The 15,144-nt window shown below is 48.5% G+C and overlaps 5 protein-coding genes across 7 annotated transcripts; 3 read left to right on the forward strand and 2 right to left on the reverse strand.

Moving 5' to 3' along the window:
* Window positions 1-16: 16 nt before the first annotated feature.
* Window positions 17-5,375, forward strand: LOC6589062 (E3 ubiquitin-protein ligase msl-2). 2 transcript variants are annotated; one of them, XM_026988244.1, is made up of 3 exons: window positions 17-1,983; window positions 2,068-3,307; window positions 3,387-5,375. In XM_026988244.1, exons 1-3 carry the CDS (start codon window positions 412-414, stop codon window positions 3,791-3,793), a joined length of 3,219 nt encoding a protein of 1,072 aa, XP_026844045.1. In that variant the 5' UTR covers window positions 17-411; the 3' UTR covers window positions 3,794-5,375. The 2 variants fall into 2 exon arrangements, with proteins under 2 accessions (XP_026844045.1, XP_002014550.1); XM_002014514.2 differs by having other exon boundaries at window positions 18-3,307.
* A 97-nt stretch (window positions 5,376-5,472) lies between these two features.
* LOC6589061 lies at window positions 5,473-7,118 on the forward strand. Of its 2 annotated transcripts, none has more exons than XM_026988245.1 (3): window positions 5,473-5,658; window positions 5,723-5,997; window positions 6,054-7,118. In XM_026988245.1, exons 1-3 carry the CDS (start codon window positions 5,580-5,582, stop codon window positions 7,047-7,049), a joined length of 1,350 nt encoding a protein of 449 aa, XP_026844046.1. In that variant the 5' UTR covers window positions 5,473-5,579; the 3' UTR covers window positions 7,050-7,118. The 2 variants fall into 2 exon arrangements, with proteins under 2 accessions (XP_026844046.1, XP_002014549.2); XM_002014513.2 differs by having other exon boundaries at window positions 5,475-5,658; window positions 5,726-5,997.
* LOC6589060 (exocyst complex component 2) lies at window positions 7,057-10,151 on the reverse strand. Its single transcript, XM_002014512.2, has 4 exons — window positions 9,991-10,151; window positions 9,308-9,922; window positions 7,417-9,247; window positions 7,057-7,356 (listed from the first exon to the last, which is right to left on the reverse strand). The coding sequence occupies exons 1-4, from the start codon at window positions 10,097-10,099 to the stop codon at window positions 7,218-7,220; spliced, it is 2,694 nt and encodes an 897-aa protein (XP_002014548.2). The 5' UTR covers window positions 10,100-10,151; the 3' UTR covers window positions 7,057-7,217.
* A 280-nt stretch (window positions 10,152-10,431) lies between these two features.
* LOC6589059 (conserved oligomeric Golgi complex subunit 3) lies at window positions 10,432-13,736 on the forward strand. Its single transcript, XM_002014511.2, has 8 exons — window positions 10,432-10,649; window positions 10,706-11,224; window positions 11,297-11,784; window positions 11,839-11,978; window positions 12,042-12,202; window positions 12,270-12,399; window positions 12,461-13,209; window positions 13,270-13,736. The coding sequence occupies exons 1-8, from the start codon at window positions 10,485-10,487 to the stop codon at window positions 13,660-13,662; spliced, it is 2,745 nt and encodes a 914-aa protein (XP_002014547.1). The 5' UTR covers window positions 10,432-10,484; the 3' UTR covers window positions 13,663-13,736.
* A 66-nt stretch (window positions 13,737-13,802) lies between these two features.
* Window positions 13,803-15,007, reverse strand: LOC6589058 (AN1-type zinc finger protein 2A). Its single transcript, XM_002014510.2, has 3 exons — window positions 14,858-15,007; window positions 14,241-14,782; window positions 13,803-14,166 (listed from the first exon to the last, which is right to left on the reverse strand). Exons 1-3 carry the CDS (start codon window positions 14,910-14,912, stop codon window positions 14,002-14,004), a joined length of 762 nt encoding a protein of 253 aa, XP_002014546.1. The 5' UTR covers window positions 14,913-15,007; the 3' UTR covers window positions 13,803-14,001.
* Between the last annotated feature and the right edge of the window lie 137 nt (window positions 15,008-15,144).

The following is a 15,144-nucleotide window of genomic DNA, read 5'->3' on the forward strand; positions in this document are numbered from 1 at the left end:
TTTTTTTTTTTTTGGCACGTGAATATTAGTTGTAAGCATACGGCAGCAGCCAAGTGAAACACCAAGCAACGGCTTCTGCAGAAAATCGAATAGAAAATTTGTGAAAAAGAAAATTCTCGAGAGCATGTGTGGCTGGAGGCAACATCAACAAATTGCTGGGCAATTGACAGTCCACTTTTAATATTAAGGGAGCAGGCAGGCAACAGGCCAAGAGGCGGAGGAAAATCGGATGGTGGGAGAAGTCGCAAGAGAATCCTGAACGGGCTCTGGCCAGCGGAGTCTCAGGTGGTGGTGTAAACAAATTTTCCCGGCGTTTGTACAGTCCCACAAACAAACAAACACACACAGGCACAGACTCAGACACACACACACACACACACACAGCACTCGCATATATACGGATTATAAACAATGACGGCTCAAACGGTTTACCAGAAAGTCGTCAGACTGTCCCTTCGCTCGGCCGTAAATCTGTCCAAGCGGCGCCTGGATGAGCTGAGCGCTGGGATCGGAGAGCTGCGCCAGCTGCTGTCATGTGTGGTGTGCTGCCAACTGCTGGTGGATCCATATGTTCCGAAGGGGAAGCACTGCCATCACTATGTGTGCCGGCTGTGCATAAGAGGACGCAAGCGGCTGATGTCGCGGTGCAGGCAGTGCGAAGACTGCTCCGATTTCAAGACCTACGAGGAGAACCGTCTAATGGCCGTACAGTTGCTCTGCTACAAGACGCTCTGTGTCCATCTGCTGCAGTCTTCGATGTTCACCCAGCTAGCTGGACAGTTTCCGGATTTGAGCCATGTGGCACAGTTTCCGCGCATCAGGCTGCCACCCATGACAACACAGGAGTTCATCAGGGAAGGGACCAACTATGATGATATACGGGAAACATTTCTGCCACAGCCGGATCTGCCCTTCCTGAAGAATCTTCCCTTATCTCTGCCCGCTGAGACTCCGCCCACCACTGCGGCCACAACTCCCGAGCTGCCGTACGAGCAGAACCTTCCCGAGCAGCTGTCCATCACGGATATTGAAATGGAGGCAGCCGCCACCGCAGAGCAGTCTCAATTTTCACATCCGCTGCCCCTAATGCCGACAGGGTCGCAGATGGGTCTAATGGCCGTCCAGCCGCCGTTCATTCTGAACGAAGGCTCCCTGAGCACTGAAGCCGGCTACACGGAGAACAGCTGGAACGAGCTGGAGCAGGTGGATCTATCTGATGCAGTCTCCATGTCCAGCTTCCCCAACAACACAACGGGCTATGCCATGACCTATGTCATGCCCACGGCTGCATCCACTCCATTCGAATCGCATCCCCCGCAAGCGCTCCAAATTGGTCAAGTGGTGAGAATAGAAGCGTCCCCACAGCCAGCTCTGTTGGCCATAACGACAGCTGAGGTTGAGCTGTTCCCCTCCCAAAAGAGAAAGATAGCCCAGCTGGATATGGAGCAGGAGCAGGAGCTGCAAAACCAGGCGGTAGCCCCAGCGAGCGTTAGCCAGTTGGTGCTCCAGCAGGAGCAGGAGGTGCAAAACCAGGCGGTAGCCCCAGCAAGCGTTAGCCAGTTGGTGCTCCAGCAGGAGGCATGTCTGGAAAATGTGAGCCATGACGCAGCATACCTGCAGAATATCATCCAGGATGAGGCATACCTAGAGAATGTCAGCCAGGAGGAGGGATACCTGGAGACCGTGAGCCAGGAATCATTTTTGGAGAGTGTCAGCCAGCTGGTAATTCCGGAGATTGTCAGCCAGGAGAAATCACAAGAGATGGTCCACCAGGATACCATTCAGGAGAGTGTCTACCAGGAGAAATCTCAAGAGATTTCCAGCCAGGATGTAGTGCAGGAAAGTGCCAGCCAGGACACATGTGCAGAGAGTGTCACCGAGGAAATATACAAAGAGATTGTCATTGAAGAGGTATACCAGGAGAGTGCCAGCCAGGAGGCTGGCACGCAGGAGCAGAGTGTCATCAAGGGGATATATCAGGAGATTGTGAGACCCTCCGCATCTCAAGAGAGTGCCAACAAGAAGACGTCGAAGGAGGAGAGTGTTGCCGAGGAAATATATCAAGAGATTGTGAGACCCTCCGCATCTCAAGAGAGTGCCAACAAGAAGACGTCGAAGGAGGAGAGTGTTGCCGAGGAAATATATCAAGAGATTGTCAGACCCTCCGCATCTCAAGAGAGTGCCAGCAAGAAGACGTCGAAGGAGGAGAGTGTTACCGAGGAGATATATCAAGAGGTTGCCACACCCTCCGCATCTCAAGAGAGTGCCAGCAAGAAGACGTCGAAGGAGGACAGTGGTGCCGAGAAGAGATATCAAGATGTTGCCACAACCAACAAGAAGGCATCGCAGGAGAAGGATGTCGTCGAGGAGATAATTGAAGAGGTTGCCAGGACCTGTGAGGAGTTTTCGGAGGAGGAGAGGCTTACCGAGGAGCTATATCAAGCGATTGCCAGAACCTCAGCACCGCAAGAGACTTCCAGCCAGGCGACATCGCAAGAGAATGCCAGCTCGGATGAGTCATATGAAGAGGTGACCTCCTCAGAGGAAGAACTGAGTTCCAGCCAGGAGTACACACCAACCACCACCACCAGGGACAAGAAGAAAGACACGGAAATTAATCCTGCTAGTTCAAAGCGCTCCTGCGCCATAACCGAGAACCCTTTCAAATTGAAAGCAAATAAAGCTCCGTCACCGACACGCATTCAAGGACCAGTTTCTAATCCTGTGCCTGTGCCTGTGCCTGTGCCTGTCCCTGTCCCTGCCAAACTTTCTTCCACCAAAACGTCTGTTAAATCCTCCGCAAAAACAACTACTAAGATTACTACGACGGGGTCATCTCGTAGGAGTGCAGGAAAGACGAAGGAAAAGCCACCGAAGCCCATATGCCGTTGCGGAACCTCTGGAGTGGCTGTCAACCCCAAAACGACCTGTCGCAATACCCGCTGCCCCTGCTACAAGTCCGGCAATACTTGTACAAATTGTCACTGCGTTGGTTGTCATAATCCGCATAAGACGGACTTCCTCGATTCCGATGACGAAGACGAAGAATTTGAATTGGAAAACTTGGAGCCCACATCTCTCCCCAATCCCCAGAGCGAGAAAAAGTCTACAACAACAGCAACACCAACAGCAACAACAACAGCAAAGGCAACACCAGCACCAACAGCAAAGACAACAGCAACAAAGGAGGTAAATGCCGAAAAGGCTGCTAGTTCCCAAGGCGGTATAAGTTTAGTGCCCCTTAGCAATCTTCAACAGTCCCAACATCCTTTGGTTCTCGTTCAGAACGAGAATGGGGAATATCAAGGTAAGATTATGATCCTTTTGGGTTCGATTGAGGTTCGATTCGATCATCTTTTAATTCTCTCATTCGCTGTGTCTTTCAGGTTTCAACATCTTCCAAGGCACCGTACCGATTGATCCTGCCACGGTTGGCTTTCTGCGTGTCCAGCTGCAGAATAACGACCCCAAAAGCAAGGTTCCTCAGTATGCGTACGTGATGCCACATCCTACACTTATGGCTTCGGATGTTGCACCTCCGCCAGCGCCAGCTACCGAGCCAAAACCAAAGCCAACGCCCGTTTCAGTTGAGCAGCCGCCTGCAAAGAAATTCAAGCCTGCCATCAAAAGGAGTGCTCGTCTACGTGGTTTTGCCCCACGCAATACCATTGATGAGCTGGTCAGTGGTGGCTCCTCCGCCATTAGCAATTCTGCCGCTGGCGACAGATTGTCGGCCACTGACAATGCCCATTCACTGTTCGAGGAGATCATGTCGGGCTCTGATGGTTTATAAGAAACGGGCGGGATATTGATAAAACTTTTTTTTTAGCACGTTCTTGTATATATGTAAATACCCCGTTGCAAGGGGTATACTGTGTGAAGTCTAGTTTTGTATCAGATATCAGGTATTTGTTATCTGCTGTAACGGTTACCCTAAGGACGCCGCCACATTCTAGCTGAAGGCGGAGTTGAAAACTCAGAAAGCTCGCCAAAATAAGCTCAGCTTTGTTTGATCGATCAAGCATGTTTGTTTTTGTATAAACATGTAATTACACAAATAGAAACGATGTAATTGGGCTGATTATCTTGAAAAAGATAATTTTTCATACAATCCACCCGATTCCACCAAAAGATTCGCCAATTGGCAAAAAATATAACTATGCAACATTGCGTTGAGATAGTTCTTAAACTCCAATAATAGTTTAATAGAAACCGATGATAGCTGCTTAAATAAGCTCATAGCAGCCTCTTCAGTTCTGTTCCGCTTTCCGCTCATCTTTCAGCTAGAGCGTGCGCGAGCTCTAAAAGGTATACTGTATCTGTATCACATGTCCTGATATCTTTAATCTGTTTTATTTACCCTGCAAAAGGGGTAAACTGTCCAAATCAAGCTCTGTATCACATGTCTTGATATTTTGCAAGGATGAATGCTTTCATTTGAATGTATTTATTCTCCCAATTGTTTCAGCGTTTTAAATACGCAAATCCACTCAATTTGTTTGGTTCCTGCCACAATTTGTGAGTGCTTTTCAACTTTGTGTATACGGTAAGGTTCGAATCCCTTACCATACTATGCAGAATTTCATCTAGCATTAAGCGATGCAAATGTACATAATATGTATGCACCCCATAGGGAGATCGCCTTAGGGGCCGGTCTTTGTGTGCCGCTCAGAAATATCTTTCTGAGGCTCCCATCTCGTAATGCTTATAGCAATGAATAATATTTGTACAGCAATCGTTGGCAGCCGCCGCTGGCAATAAGATCTAAATTTTTAAGTTAAGGGCAAAGCAATAGTCATACATGCACCAAAAATGTTCTTTTTCGTTCAACGAACAACGAATGGTAAAATATTGTAATGCTTTGCTCCAACTGCGGCTGCTGTTAGCCCAAAAACAAAACAAAAACCTTTTTTTTCATAGCTTAGGTACAATTTTTTTTCATAGCTTAAGTGCAATTTTTTTCATAATTTAAGTACATTTTTTTTCATAGCTTAAGTACAATTTTTTTCATAGATTAAGAAACTTTTTTTGAGCATGAATTTTTTTTGAGCACGTGAAACTAAATATTAACTAAGCCATATAATATGTAATGCATAACATATAAATTCAAAATATGCGAAACCAATATATGTATGTAAAATATTTATGAAAGCAACACATGAGTCTTTTTGGAATAGGACTGGTAACAGCTTTGAGTGGAGGCAGGGAGTCCGATGAACCTCTCTCTCGCGGCATCTGTCAAAGTGCCAGACCGTTTCCGGGCGGCTCGGCTCGGCTCTCTGTGCTCATTTGTGGTGTCGTCGCTCACAGATTACTCACTCAATCTCAATTCAGAGTTCAATCAGCCGCTCCGCTCCGTTCCGAGAGTCGCCCTTAGATAAGCTAAGCTGTGATGCTGCTGCTGTCTGCCTGCTGCTACTGGCTCATCATTATCTCTTGATTAACAACTCAGTGCGTGTTTGTCCCGAGTCAAGTCGAGTACGCTGTCCGAGTACTGAGTGCCGAGTGGAGGCTGGCGCGTTTCCTCTTAATTTCTCACTGACTGATACTGATAAGCAAAAGTTCAAGACAATCTAGAAATGATGAAGCCACTGATAGGGTTTTTGCTCGTGGGATTGCTGATGTGCCAGGCACAGACCCAGCCCCAGGATGTCGACGGTGAGTGCTGTGCTTGTCCCTTGTGCTTCATCTGCCACTTGTGACCTTTGTCCATGCTTTGAAGCAGCTATCGTCGAGCAGGAAGCAGGCGAAACGGATGAAGAACATAACATTGAGGCGACGCAGAATCGCATGGCTGCGCAGGTCGAGGCGGTTCTCGAACACTTCAAGCAGTCGGATCCGTTGGGCCTGCCTGGCGTGCCCATACCCGATCCTATAGACGTGCCCGATGTCAAGAAGAACATGGGCTTCGGCAATCTGGATATGAAGGAGGTGAAGGCCTACGGTCTGTCCAAGTTCCGCATAGACACCGTGGATGCGGACCTAAAGTCGATGAAGGTGAGAGCAAATCAAACTAAATCGAAGGGAAATCCGTAAAACACTTATCTTTGCAGATTAAGGGTGGCGTTCAATTGGATGAGATGTTGGTTAAGGGCAAGTACAATCTGGCCAGCTGGATCTCACGCGCCCAGGGACCCTTTACGGTGATCCTCAAGAATGTGTATGCAGAGGCCACGGCCTTCCTGGCTGTGGAACGTGACGGCCACCTAACCACAGATCGCATCAAGATAGACATTACCTTCAGGGACATGGCTATGGATTTCCAAAACCTTGGTTTCATGGGATCCCTCTTCCAGGGCATGGTCAACTCTGCCCCCAATCTTGTCTTTGATGCGATGAAGCCATTTATGCTGCAGGAGGCCGACAAGCAGCTGCGCAGCGAGATCGATACAATGATCAAAACGAGCATGGGAGATCGCCGTCTGCCGAACTCCATCACGCCTTTGGACAGCGCCATTGCTGAGGGCCGTAAGGTGGTGCGCCAGATGGGCTACGATCCGTATCATCTACCGGACATGAATCGCACTATGGGAGTGTTTAGCGTGCAGCTATCGCACACCTGGATCCACGGCATCTCCAGCTTCTATCGTGTCGGCAACATAACGGCCCTCATGGCCAATAAGACGGTGTCGCTGGTGTTTCAGGTGGGCACCCAGCAGGTGACTGGAGCCGGCCAATGGGAGATGGGGCTGGGCATGATGACCCGTGTCGGTCACGTACAGTTTACTGTGCAACATATTCGCGCCACTGTGGGCGTCAGTCAGTCCCTGGACACCCGACAGCGTCCGCAGATCACCGACCTCCAGTTCGACATGGGCAATATCCAAGTGAGATGCGATGGCGCCGGCACCTTGGACTATGTGATGGAGTTTGCGGTGAATGTGGTGCCCAATTTGCTGCGCTACCAGATCATGGATGCCATCGAGAATCCCATCAAGCAGCGGGTTCAGGAGAAATTCAACACCATCGATGTGGAGCAAGCCATCAAGCAGCTGGCTCACAAGTACGAAACGGAAGGCAGCAACTTTACTTTCGATTTTAAAATTTAAAAAGCGGTTTCCTTTAGAAATCAATATAATATCTGCAATTGAATAAAGATTTATATCCCTTTCAACTGACCAATCGGGAATCACAAGTCTAATCTGCACAGGGCTATCTACATTGAATGCAGAGTGGAGAGTGTAGAGTGCAGACTGTAGAGTGGAATGTCCTCCTCCCTAGGGCTCTTTAATGGTGAAGCAGAGCAACTGCAGTCTCATATTCCGCTTCACACGCTCCAGGATCTCGTCTGCCTTGCGCTTCTGTTCGACATTCAGCGGAGGATTGATCGCCTCCAGTGCCTCCATGAAGTAGTTTCTGTAAAAAGTACAAATTGAAATGAATGCCAGGTAAATCTGAATCAAGGGGAACACTCACTTGGCTGTCTCATTCGCATAGCCTTCGAGGGCATCCCTCAGTAGGCGGATGTCCACGTGGGCCTGTATGGCACCCGTAAAGCTGAAGCGCTGCACGCAGCTCATTAGGCGAGCCAGCTCCTCAGATATGGTCTGAACAATGGACTCCAGGATGGGACGTAGCAGGGCTGGGGAGATGCTGTAGATCTCCGAGTAGACGCCGACGAGGTTATCGCAGCATTCATGGGCATAGGGTCGCAGCTGACCAATCTCCATCTCGTGATCCCACTGAAAGCGACCCAGGTACATCGACGGCTCAATGGTGCCCACCAGCGGATCGCCCTTGTGCTCCACATACTCCTCCAGCAGGTTGGTGAACAGCTGGTTCACCGTATAGCGCGACGTCTCAATAGCCAGCGTCGGCAAGGGATAGCCGTAGCGAACGAATACGTCTCCGATGTGGGGGAAAAAGCTCTTGTTGCAGTAGGCATAATTGGCCAGGCAACAGAGCATACGCTGCTCCCAGGTGACCGCTGCTCCACCACTGGCTACAGAGTCCAGCTGCTGGGCATTGGGAAAGCCCAACAGCTGGGAGACGTTGTGCGTGGGCGTCTCCTCGTCGTGGGACTGAAAGGCCAGCTCCTCAATAACCGCACTGAAGGTGGAGAGAAATTCCTGCAGGCGCTGCGACACCTCACGCTGTCCATCTGACTGCGGCTCAAGCAGATTTCCCTCCCGGGACTCTGGCTGCATGCAAACCGACTGCACCTCATCCAGCGTTTCCACGAGAAGTGCCTCCAGGGCGGCGGGCAGAATGGTTGCACCGGGATAATCTTCTACACCCAGCTCCCAGGTCTCCTGGCTGCCCAGCTTCTTGCAACGGTCTGTGGAGCGTTTGAAGATGATGGAGAAACAGAAGAGCCGGACCTCGTCGATAAGTTTCTGAATGATGTCCAGGGCATCGGAGGGCAAATCCAGGCCAATTAGGGTGGCATAGGCAATTCTCGTATAGCGAAGACATTGAGGAATCCACGGGAGGAACTGATGTGTGGCCGAGGCGGAGCCAATCGACCAGCTCAGGCCGCTGGACTGGCGCAATGCACGCTGATCACCGGCTATGAGTATGGCCAGTCGCAGATACACGCAAAATTTCTCAATCGCGTTGAGAATCATTTTCTTGAAATCACCCGGCTTTGGATCGTGGGGACCCCGGAGCTCTCCTGTGAAGTAAAGCTGGCCTAGACGCCACAAATCCGGCAACTGAGAAGCGGCAATGTCGCAGAGCTCCTCGCAAAAGTTGACACGACTTGGCGCCTGGCTGGGATCACGATCACGGTCACGACTCTTGGACTTCTCCGGCGTGCCGGCTGCATCTTTGTTGGCATGCTGCTCGAATGTTTGCCGGAAAGTAGCCTCCAGATACTTGGCTCTGGCCTCAATGGCATCCCATGCAGGATCTATGTTCCGCAGCTTATCTCCAATGGGCGTGCCACTCTGCTGGAGCTCCAGGCTGGTCAAGGCCTTTATTAACTTCTTCTGCTGGTCCACGCTTTGAGGCATCTTGACCACCTTCTCGTGAAGCTGCTTCCGTATGGAAAGAATACGTTGATCGACCTCTTCCAGCACCTTCCGGAATATGGGAATCTCAGTCTTGCCAAACAGGTTCTTGGCGCGTGAGTAGTCATTGACCACTATGTCATATTCGCCCGCCTTTGCTCGCCGATCCACCGCATTAGGCAGGCAGAAGAGAAACTTGTGCCTGGACAGAGCGAACAAGACGGATCGGGTGGAGTCTGCCTTCTCCTTACGCACCAAGACATCTGTGAAGATCTTCTGCGACTCGGTAATTGAGTCTGAAAAGAGAAAAGGAACGCTTTAGAATCACAATCGTGCCAGAGACACTTCACTCTCACTCTCTATGGACGCTTCCAGAATGTTCAGCGGTTCGGTTCCATGCAGTTTGAGATCCTCTTGCAGCTTGTCCCGTATATTCATCAGCGTGTCCAGCTGGTCAATGACAGAGCCCGCATTGGATTTGAGGAACGACAACTGTCCCTCCTTTTGACTCTCCACCTTACGCTTCAGATATGCCAAGCCTGCCTTGAGGTCTTCAAAGGATGTGGCCAAATGATTTTCCAGCAGGAACCAGGAAGGCGAAAAGTGCTCCTGCGATAGATCGCCACAGGCCTCGGGAAACAAATCTCGCAGATCTTCTGGGATCTTCTGTTCATTGCCTTCGATTGATAGCCCCAGAGGATCCTCCTGCGTTAGCCCCGACTGAGTCAGGGTTCGTCTTCCCCAGGCAAAATTTTGTGAAGGCGACTCTTCAATCCATACAGCAGACTCCTTCAGCGGACCGATGGTTTCGTGATAGGCACGGAACTGAACTGTCGACGTACCCACTCCGCCGCTTAGAGTGGTCACTATGATGTCACCCTTTCCCTTGGCCGGGCCGGTGCGTGCTATAATTTTGTTGGACGATTTCCATTCCGCAGACAGCAGACAGTCGGAGCCGCAAATCTTTAGACCTGGAAAAAGAGGAAGGTTACCATTAAACCAGCTCGATGTGGTGGTGTCGATGTCCGTCTACGCCTACCAATTAGGTCTTGCACTCGAGTGCCCAGAAATTCGCCTCGAATGATGACGCGAGTACCAGGAGGACCCTCTTTTGGAGACAGTCCTGTTACCACCGGTTGTGGGGCCATGGTGAGCTTTATGACCGGTGGAAGTGGCTTAAAATTTGGCAACAAAAACGCCAAAGGAAATAAATTTCCAAAGTTTTATTGTAGCTCAGTGTTAACTAATCCCTAAGGACAGTGTTGCAAAACTTCAATTTGTTTGTTTATATTTCTTTGTTTTCTGTTTTTTATTAGAGAATTTAAAAAAATACAAGATAAGGGTATTGTAATCTTAACTGAATATCTTTTAAGAAGCTGCAGGAACCTTAAATCTTTGTTTGCCACTAATTTGGGGCGAATAAAAGTATATGACTAAAAACATCGATTTCGGAGCAAAAACATCGATGTCAGCACTTACATCTAAACAGCTCTAGCTCTAGAAACAGCTGAAGAAGTCCGCTGCTGAAGAAAAATGGATGACGTCGCCACAGCACAAAGCGAGAATGAGAATTTACGGAAAATTCGCAACCGCCTGATGCAATGGGAGTCCAAGACCGATCCCCTGGCGGCGCTCAGTGTCCAGCAGGAGGAACATTTGGATGTCTTCGCAAATCTGTGGCGAGACAGCGGACCATCGGTAAGTGTGCTTGTCGCAAGTGCGAACAAATTGATAAGACTCATCTTTGTTGATAGTTGCCGGTAGGGACCACTCCTTCGACAGCAGAGCCATCAGACGAGGCGAACACAGAGGGCGCGCCAACAAAGAGTACTGACAATATAGAACTGCCTGCCGAGGGCCTTCAGAACACCAACGATTTCCTGCTCTGGTTTGTAGACGTCAATGCTGAGATCGAGCAACGTGGCGATGCGGTTTATCACAAATATCTGCAGCAGTTGGAGCAGCGCAAGGCGGAGTGCTCCCACATGCTTGGCCAAATCTCGGTAGCCATGGATCGTTTGGGGGCCCTCTCCGACGAGTACGAGTTTGTGTCGCAAAAGACGAGTGCCTTGAACACGGCCAGCGAACAGTTGATCGATGAGCAGGAGAAGCTCCAGGATCTGAGCAATGAAATTCAACGACGTTTGCATTATTTCAGTCAAGTTGAGCTGCTGAATCAACGACTTCAAAGTCCTACGTTATCGGTGGCCAGCGAAGCGTTCCGGGAATGCTTAAATAAAATTGATGAATGCTTGAACTACATAGAAGAAAATGTAAGACTTTAAACCCAGCCCACTTTAAGCTCATCTTCAGCAAGCTACATGTTTATTTGCACCCTATTCTAGCCCAAATTTAAAGACGCCGCCACCTACAATGTGAAGTATAGACAATGCTTGGCAAAGGCCTCTGGCCTGGTGCGAAACTATGTCACCAGCGTGATCAATCAGGCCACGGAGGCTACACTGCATCCCAAGAATAGCGCAACTGATTCATCTAGCGCCCTGCAAGCACCGGATGCTGCCTTCGCCTTGTATTATGGGAAATATCAAACAGCAGCAGCGAAGGTTAAACGAGTGGTCCAACTGATTGAGACTCGTCTGGAGCACAGCAACGACTATACCCAGCTAATGACCGACTTGCAGCAGCATTACTTGGCTCAGCGTGCCAGTGTGATGTCGCCAGCAGTGAACCTTTCGATACAGAATGTTAAAACGGCCCACAAAGGAGACCATTGCTCGTTGACGCGGAGTGCATGCGGATTTCTCGTGCATGTGTGTCAGGACGAGCAGCGTTTGTTTTACCAGTTCTTTAGTACAGGCGCGCCACACCTGACGTGAGTTTGTCTAAATTAGAATCGATTCAGGATTGATCATGTCCTTGTTTTCAGCGTTTATCTAGAAGGCTTGTGTACTATTCTTTATGATACATTGCGGCCCTTCATCATACACATTAATCATTTGGAAACGCTGGCCGAGATCTGCTCTATCTTGCGCATTGAAATGCTTGAAGAGCATGTTCAACAAAATCGTATGTTAATGCGAAATACTTTGTAATATTTGATAATATGTCAACAATCTTTTTATCTACAAGCATCCGCCCTGGAGGCCTTTGCCACCATTGCTCATCAATTACTGCAGGATGTGCAGGAGCGTTTGGTATTCCGTGCACATTTGTATCTACAGTCGGACATTCAGAACTTTAATCCTTCATCAGGCGACCTGGCCTATCCCGAGAAGCTGGAAATGATGGAGGTATAAACCTAGCTCTATACACTTAACCGATTTAACTATTTAATAATTCAATATAAACAATTTGTAGAGCATTGCGTTATCTCTTCAAGAGCCTACTCCTTTGCGCAGATCGGATTCGCGCGCCTCCGTTATTTCCAGTGTATCGAGTGTTTTAGAAACAGAAAGCGTTGATAATTCCTACAGAATCAAGCAAATGAGTACGCATCGAAGGAATAGAATAGGTAGATCTTAATTGAACAATCAAAATAATTCTTTCAGATTCCCCCGCTGATTTGCATGGCATGTGGTACCCGACTGTTCGCCGCACTTTAGTCTGCCTCTCCCGCTTGTATCGCTGCGTTGATCGACCCATTTTCCAAGGCCTTTCACAGGAGGCTCTAAAGCTCTGCATCCAAAGTGTCTCCTATGCCGGTGGCAAAATTGGAGCTGCCAAGACGCCAATCGACGGAGAACTCTTCGAAATCAAACATCTGCTGATCCTTAGGGAACAGATTGCTCCATTCCGAGTGGATTTCACTGTAAAGGAAACATCTTTGGACTTTAGTAAAGTCAAGACCGCTGCCTTTGGACTGCTGCAGAAGCGGAAACAGCTTTTCTCCATGGGCAGCAACAATGCTTTGCTCGAATTCCTGCTAGAGGGCACACCACAGATAAAAGAGCATTTGCTTGACTCTCGTAAGGAGGTGGACCGTCAGCTGAAGACAGTTTGCGAGAAGTACATCAGAGATGCTGTGAATATGTTAATCGGCCCCTTAATCACATTCCTGGACAAGACACAGAGTCTGCTGGCACAAGCGGCCTCCACAACAGCCTCAACGCCAGAGTCTTCGTCCCCAAAGGCAAGCTACGTTCTGAGGCAGAGCCCCTGGGCGAGTCCGCAGCAGATAAGCAGTATCATTCAAGAAACGCAGCGCATGATCAAGGCCAAGCTGGCAGTGCTCCAGCGAGCCATGCAACTCTACCTGAGCAATCGTGATACGGAATTCATAATCTTTCGCCCCATACGTGTAAGTGTCCTAAATTCGAGGATATGTAAAAAATGTATTTAAAATCTTGTAACCCTTTAGAACAATATCATACAATCGTTTGTTAAACTGGAGCAATTACTGACCACAAACGGCTACTCTACAGATGATATGATCATCACGAGCTGCCCGTCTGCGGAACAGGTATCCATCTTGCTTTCCAGTGCCAGTATTTTGGCTGCAGAGGGAGTGGCAAGTTTTGCAGCGGCAGCAGCACGAAAAATCAGCACCTCGTCCTCAATAGAAGGTGCAGCAGCAGGTGGCAGAAAACTGAGCACAATGTCCAACAAAGCCGAGTTGTTGCAAGAGTCCAAGGCAGAGGAACTGGAGGCCGTTAGATCAGAAGCAGCGCCAGCTCCAGCGGAGAGTACAGCTTCAGAGAATGTAGTGGCTGAATTAGAAGTGCCAACATCCGCGCAGGCCAGCTCAGAATAGTTTGCAATGTATCCCCTATGTAACTTATATGTATATCTATTTATCTAGCTAAGCCATGTAATATATTTATATGTTTAAGAGCTGCATAAGAGTGGTGTCTGCAGCCTGTTGTGGTTTATCCTTTCCAAAAAAACAAAATGTAGAATTAACATTGATTTATTTTTGCTAAACCACGTAGAATGTGACGAAGTCGAAGTAAATTATCAACAAAACATTACGAGAACAATAACAATAAGCAAATAGTTCGAATATTCTCTAATAGTAGTTGGGGCAGATTCCTTGCTTTGCTGCTGGTCAAGTGATGGATATGTCGAGAGTTGTACTCGTAAGATTCTGTAACTAGGACAGCGAACACTTGTCCTTGGCATTTGATTGCTGCCCGCCCACAGTAACACCCGGTGCGTTGTTCTGGGCTGGTGTCTGGCGGTTACGATCCAGTTCCGCAGCGTCATCCTGTTCCATTATTGATAAGGCTAGCGCCCGTGCCAGAGCCTCGTCTTCAGTCTGAAGCAAAATATAGTTTGGAATTGGTTAGTTTCAGGCAACGAAACTATGGTTCTATTTCAATGATGACTTACCATATTTCCCTGTATATTTTGAACTTGTGCGGCCTGCACTGGTCTTGGTCTGGGATTTGAGTTGAACAGGTTGTTTGCTGGCTTATTCTGACGACGACTTTCCGCTGCTTTAGCCGCATTCGATCGTGCGTCAGTGGATGACTTGAATATAGATTGAAAAACTCCACTGGCTCCACTGGGCGCTGCTGGCGTGGGCTCATTTGGCCTGCATTCGTGGTCGCTGGTATGACGGTGACGTAGACAGAAGTTCAAGTGGCACTGTGTACATTTCACAGGAATGAGTTCCTTGCGTTTACAACCTTTGGCATGGCAGCGATTTGTATAGATTTTCTTGCTCTCCGATTTGCATTGCTTGTCAATGTGTTGGCCAACTGTTAGGTCAGGTTCCACGCCAGGCGCTGTGGGCACTGGCTCATGACAGAGCGGACAGATGGGCACCTGGACATTTTTCTTGTACGCTCCGGGACAATTGTGACGATCGTAGTTGTAGTGGGAGGCGCAAAATACCTTGTCGCATGAGTCACACTTGACAGGTAGGAAATCTATGAATATATTTTCGAAATTAATTGAATTAATGGTCTGCCTTTACTTCCTGGTTGGAGGTTTTTGCTTCTCACCCAATCTGTTGCATGTCTGCTCGCTGCAATGCTGGCCCAAATGTGGAAACTCCATAGTGTTCTCGTGGCGTCTACTGTCGAGTTGAAAATATACCTTCTCACAGGTTGCAGCTGCTTTTATTGCCTTTGCCCAATCAAAGAAAACTTCCAGAAAATCGTCGATTTTTATCAATAATGACTAAACAGAAATATAAATTGTGAAACAGGGTAGTTTTACACAAAATATCGGTACTTTTGTGCGATAAAAACCAACTGTATACAGAACCAGACCTGAGAGAGTTCAAAAA

Source organism: Drosophila persimilis, unplaced genomic scaffold (assembly GCF_003286085.1).
Source record: "Drosophila persimilis strain 14011-0111.01,24,50 unplaced genomic scaffold, DperRS2 tig00000191-arrow-pilon, whole genome shotgun sequence".
NCBI classification, from domain to species: domain Eukaryota; kingdom Metazoa; phylum Arthropoda; class Insecta; order Diptera; family Drosophilidae; genus Drosophila; species Drosophila persimilis.